We start from the raw sequence: 6283 nt of genomic DNA, 5'->3' as shown, positions 1-6283 counted from the left end.
TAGAGATGAGGTCTCGCTGCCCAGGCGGGTCTCGAACCCGCGGGCTCAGGCAATCCACTCACCTCAGCCGCCCAAAGGCACGGGATTACAGGCTGAACCACCGAGCCCGGCGCCTTTTTCTTTTTAAATATTTTTTATTCTCGCCTTGTAGAGCTCCGATGACACATTATTAGATTATTTAGTATTGTTCCCTCAGTTCATGAATGCTCCTTTTTTTGTCTATTTTTAACTGTTTGTGCTTTCATTTCATAATCTTCTAATTAACACTAATTCTTGCTTAGCCTGGTATACTGATAAACTCTTTACAGGAAATCTTTATATGCGATGATAGCATGTTTTTCTTTTCTAACATTTTATGTATCTTCTACAGACAGGTTCTTGCTGTGTTGCCTAGGCTAGAGTGCAGTGACTATTCACAGGCAGGATTGTATTGTGTACAGCCTCGAATTTCTGGGTTCATGCAGTTCTACTGAAGCCTCCTGCGTAGCTAGAAGTACAGACGCGTGCCACTGTGTCCCACTCCAGCCTTCATATTTTTGTGCTTTTTATCTCTGTTGAAATTTTCCATCTATTGATGCATATTATCCATCTTTTCAGCTACCCTTTAATGTTATTAATTATAGTTATTTTATAGTGTCTATCTGATATTTCCATCCTTTGGAGTCATAGTGGGGTACGGGTGTGTTGACTACTTTAATTTTTTTTATTTTTATTTTGTATTTTAAAGATGTGGGGCACAATTCAGGGTTTGGTATATAAATGTTCATTATGCAGGTACCCTTGTTGATGAGGTGTGCCCCTCTCTCCCCTGGCAGTTTCCCTCAACTGCCAATTCCACACTCCCTACTTTAATTCTTGACAGTGAGACATTTATCTTTTTGCTTTTTTTTTTATGTCTTGTATTTTTTGTTTTTGTTTTTCTTGTTTGAGTCAGAGTCTCACTCTGTTGCCCAGGCTGGAGTGCAGTGGCACACTGCTTACGGTCACCACAGCCTTGACCTGCTGGGCTCAGGCAATTCTTCCACCTCAGCCTTCCAAGTAGCTGGGACTACAGGCATGCACCACCACTCCCAGCTAATTTTTTTGATGTATCTTAGAGATGTGATCTTGCCAAGTTGCCCAGGCTGGTTTAGAGCCCACGGGCTCAGGCAGTCTTTTCACCTCAACCTCCTAAAGTACTGGGATTATAGACATGAACCACCGTGCCTGGCCTGTTTTGTATTTTTTATTAGATGCAGACTCTTGTTTAAACAACAGTGAGGCCAAGTTAAATAGTATATGCTCTGAGATGGGTATGTCTCATCTCTCTCTCTTTTTTTCGTGAGTCAAAATCTTACTCTGTTGCCCAGGCTGGAGTGCAGTAGCATGCTCACCGCCACTGCAGCCTCAACCTACCTGCTGGGCTCAGGTGATTCTTCTGCCTCAGCCTTCCAAGAAGCTGGAACTACAGGTGTGCACCACCATGCCTGGCTTCATCTATTGACTGACTGATTGATTGATTGAGTCAGAGTCTCACTCTGTCACCCAGGTTGGAGTGCAGTGGTATGCTCACAACCATTGCAGTCTCAACCTGCTGGGATCAGGTGATCTTTCTGCTTCAGTCTTCCAAGTAGCTGGAACTACAGACATGTACCACCACACCCGGCTGGTTGTTTTGATTTATTGCAGAGACCAGGTCTCATCATGTTGCCCAGGCTAGTCTCAAACCCGGTGGCTCGGGCAATCCTCCCACCTCCCAAAGTGCTGGAATTACAGACATGAACCACCACACCTCTCCTTTCATCTCTTTTTAAACCGTTACCGTGGGAGATTGAGTTCATCTAGTCAGTACTTTGTGCCAGGGTTTGGATTTCATTGTTGTAGTTCTCTGCAGTGCACCAGCATACAGGAAGGCCTGACATTTCACGTGCTGCCTTAATGTCTTTGAGCCTCCCAGAGGTTCCAGAGTTTAACTGTGTGTTTCCTTGCTCTTGGCAGATATGCCCCCACCCAGCAGGAAAACTTCCCTACCTGGCTAGTTCCTCCAAACTCCACCCAGTCGTCCTCAACCCTGGCGGATTTTACTTCCCTGCCAGTCTGTTCAGTTACTCAAGCACACTGAGCACATCCTCTGGAGGGCCAGGGGACACCCTGCCCCTTGCTAGTAATGGGCATCACACCCACAGCCCCTACTGGCTCACTGTGTTGCCAAATGTAACCCCTGTGGCTCTGCATGCTGTGCAGTGTCCTCTTCCCTTGGGCTGTGAGTTTATGTGACTAATAAGCTACTGTCAGTCTCATCTGTTCTGTCTCAGGAGCCACGTGTCCCGTGCTGTGCGTTCAGCCATCTTCTACTATTTTGGGCAGCAGATCCCGCCCTCACCAGTGGGCTGAATGGGATCTGAATAATCACAGATGCTCACATATGCTCAGTACGGTGCCTGGAATGCTGCAGGGTTTCCCCCTCAGTGTCCTGTCTCACCCTCCGCGAGTCCTGAGCCATCTTCGACCTCCTAGCTCTACTCGAGCACAGTGGATGCCTTGGGTACCATGCTTTGATCCCTGCTTAATTCGGTTCTGAGGTCTTATACTCACACATCTGATTGGGAGAAATAGATCACAAGGGACTCCTCGAAATACAATGTCAGTCTTTCTAGCCTTTGCCACAGAGGGAAGTAAACTACGTAGAGGGAAGTTGAAAAGGACACTGGGCAAGCCTTAATTGGAGCCAGCGGAATCCATGTGTCTGAACTGATTTAGCTATTGAGATGTATTATGGGATTTTAGAAGCCTCGCAGAACCTCCCGAAGAGCCAAGGGGCCAGGGCTAGCTCAGCCACGAGTGCTGCCTCTCCCTGCAGTGACACCATGAGCAGCACTCCCTCGAGCTTCTGCTTCCTCTGCTATCAGTCTTGCCTGGATTTTGCTCTGCCTTGGCTCTTGACAATCCGTGCCACATGTCTGGGGTCCCTTTGAGAACACCGTGCTGCTTTCTACCGATTTTGCATTGGCTAGAATGGTTGTGATGACAGCTGACAGAGAGCATCTCTCTTTCCACTCAAAGTGGCAAAGCGGATGTTCACCTGCATTCCGGCCCCCAGAGGCTTCCCTGCTTCACTGTGCCTCAGTGCTGCTCCTGCTGGCCTGCGATGCTGAAGCAGTATAATGCTGGTTAGTGCCAGGATGGTGTGCAGAGTCACCTGCCACCCTAAGGTTTTTTCCTCATTAGTGGATGTGTTGCAGGGATCTCCCATACTGCCGTAAATGGGGGTTGAAGGAGAAATCCTGGGACGTGTAACTTGTACCTTCACACCCCACCACTTCACCCTGACACGAGAGTGGCATACTTGTCACAGCTGGCTAGGACTTCATGGGTTAGGTGAAATGTGTTTCACAAGGAAGCTCACGTTATATGGTCTCTTGGCTTCCCTTTCTCCGGCTTCTGGGTAAATGACACCAGGCTCTGTCTCTCAAAAGAAAACTGGATAGTAAGAACTCTCAGCTTGCCTAAAAGCCCTAGGGGACTCTGCCATGTCTGTCCTATGAGGCCTTCCTGAAGGCTCCTGAGAGCTTTCAACTCCATTAAATGGACATGTTGGATTTGAGAAAAAATGTTTGCTTTAGCTGCCATCCAGATGCCAGTGGCTGTGCCAGTCTGGTCCTATAAGGAGACCGCATTCATATCTACTGTCGAATTCGCCACTCAGTTAAGCTTAAAATAATTTTCTTTTCTCTAAAGTCCACCAAACAGGTGAGTTCACTGGGGACATGATAGGAATGGCATGAATGTGGTCATGTGGATCGCCAGCAGGGAGCTGCAGTGGAGTCTGGAAAGCACTGTTTCAACTCTAACTTTCTAGGACATCAGGGCAAGCCAGTTGCGAGTCACAGAGAGGGCTGCCAGCTGTCTGTGAAATCTGGGCAAAAGCTAAATATTGTGCTACTGTCATTCCTGTCATCATGGAGAGTTTGATCTGCCCCTGTGCATCTTGGATACTGACTTCGCCAGGACATGTGGGAAGGATTCCTTGTTGTGGGTTGCATGAGTATGAGGCCATTTGGCCATTTCTAAATATTTATGGAAAACAGCAAAGGCAAACTTCTTCTTTTTCTAATAGGAAGTATACTCAGCTATATTCTTTTTCAGAGATTTAGGTTTTTCTTTTCTTTACAGCAAAGTAGGCCTATTAAAATAGAGCAATTTTGAAAAGGATGAGACGTATCATGCCAGTGACTAAATGAGACACAGTTGTATCTGGCATCTTTGGAAGTTAAAGTAACTCAGGCTAAAGCTATTTAAATGTAATCACTAAAACTGCGTGGCCGGGCACGGTGGCTCACACCTATAATCCCAGCACTTTGGGAGGCTGAGGTGAGAGTTTTGCCTGAGCCCATGGGTTTGAGACCTCATCTCTACAATTAAAAAACAACAACAACAAAAAAAAAAACCTGTGCTGTAGCCCCACCTGTAGCTTGAGAACATTCCTGAGTAAGTCATGAAATGTTATCAGTCATGATGCTTATAATTCTTTGTGTGTGTGTGTGTGTGTGTGTGTGTGTTGAAGTCTCACTCTGTCACCCAGTTTGGAGTACAGTGGCACACCCCCAGCCACCGCAACCTTGACCTGCTGGACTCTGGCGATCCTTCCGCCTCAGCCTTCCAAGTAGCTGGAACTACAGGCGTGTGCTACCACGCCCAGCTAATTTTTTGATTTATTGTAGAGATGAGGTCTCGCCAAGTTGCCCAGGCTGGTCTCGAACCCGCGGGCTCAGGCAATCCACTCACCTCGGCCTCCCAAAGCGCAGAATTACAGGCTGAGCCACCGAGCCCAGCCGCTTATAATTCTTAATAAAATGAGAGGTGAGAAATGAAATGTGTTCTAGAGAGTCTGTTACTGAATAAATAGAGCTTATTTGGGGTATCTTTTGCTAAGAGTTCATTTTTTTCTTAAATGTTTCTTCTAAAATGAATCTTCCATGTGGATGTTTGCTTCATTATTTTAAATAAGTGGTTTTAAAAGAAAGCCCTTCTACAGTAGTTTGTTTTTATTATCATACTACATGTTAACATATATGTCATGTTAACTTTTTTTAGCTTCCTTGGAAATCACTGACTAGCATCATTGAATATTACTACATGTGGAAAACTACTGATAGATACGTGCAGCAGGTATGTTTTTCACTTTGCTACCAATAGAATTGTACTGAAGTGAACTTTCTGTTTATATTTTAATATTTCTTAGCAGTGTACTTGGAAAAATTTGTCTGTCTTACTTCTTCTAGACTTTTAAATCGTGTGATTTTATCTCTTTAGGATATTATTTATGATTTTTGTTTTTGAGTTGGAGTCTCACTCTGTCGCCCAGGCTAGAGTGCAGTGGCACACTCACAGCCACCCTAGTGTTGACCTGGCGATCCTTCCGTCTCAGCCTTCCAAGTAGCTGGAGCTATAGGCTCATGTTACCATACTCGGCTAAGTTTTGATTTATTGCAGAGATGAAGTCTCACCATGTTGCCCAGGCTGGTCTTGAACCCCTGGGCTCAGGAAATCCTCTCACCTCGGCCTCCCAAAGTGCTGGGATTACAGGCTTGAGCCACCACGCCCAGCCTATTTATGATTTTAATCTTAATATTTCCTTGACTTCAGCCTTCTATAGAAGTATTTTGGGAAGAACACAGGGAATGTTTCCATGAGAGGCATTATCCTGCTTGTGTATAACCAGCGACCTCCTCTCTTTGTGAGTGTAGTTGATGAGAATTACCAAAGATATGATGAACAAGAAATTTTTATGAAGAATCGAGAATTTAGACCAAGATGCCATCAGCTATATAATTTGAGATCTTTTTAGAGATCTTCTGAAACCTCTTTATGACATTTGTATGAATATATTCCCTATGTTTTTGCTCTTAACTAATAGTGTCTGTCTTACTGGTTTGGCATTTTGTTTATACATAAGCTTTTTTCAAATTATTTTTAAAAATAAGGAATCATTTAAATTTTTCGGTCTTTCTCAGATGTCCTGAATTCAAATAATTATCTTAATTACTTATTTTTTGAATACTGGTACATTTTCCTGAAATGACTTCAGTCAGTACTTGTTTTACATTCTTATGGTCGCATGTCTGAGTGACATTATTTTTCCTAAATAAGCAGGTTACACAGTGGCAGTTCTTAGATGATGTGAAATACATTTTAAGGATCACTTTATTTTATTATTATTTTTTTTTGAGTTGGAGTCTCTGTTGCCCAGACTGGAGTGCAGTGGCCGCTTCCGGCCACTGTAGCCTCGACCCGCTGGGCTCCG

At 44.6% G+C, this 6283-nt stretch overlaps 1 protein-coding gene across 3 annotated transcripts in view; it reads left to right on the top strand.

Moving 5' to 3' along the window:
- The window catches only part of MTA3 (metastasis associated 1 family member 3), a 135422-nt gene that overhangs the window by 80590 nt on the left and 48549 nt on the right, over window positions 1–6283 (top strand). For all 3 annotated transcript variants that reach the window (XM_021712546.1, XM_021712547.1, XM_021712548.1), the window contains one exon: window positions 5074–5148. In XM_021712546.1, coding sequence (XP_021568221.1) covers window positions 5074–5148 — 75 coding nt within the window. The remainder of the gene's footprint in view (window positions 1–5073; window positions 5149–6283) is intronic.

This window comes from Carlito syrichta, unplaced genomic scaffold (assembly GCF_000164805.1).
Source record: "Carlito syrichta isolate Samal-C Ts95f unplaced genomic scaffold, Tarsius_syrichta-2.0.1 Scaffold303343, whole genome shotgun sequence".
Taxonomy (NCBI): Eukaryota; Metazoa; Chordata; class Mammalia; order Primates; family Tarsiidae; genus Carlito; species Carlito syrichta.
This window is presented reverse-complemented; position numbering and strand designations above follow the sequence as displayed.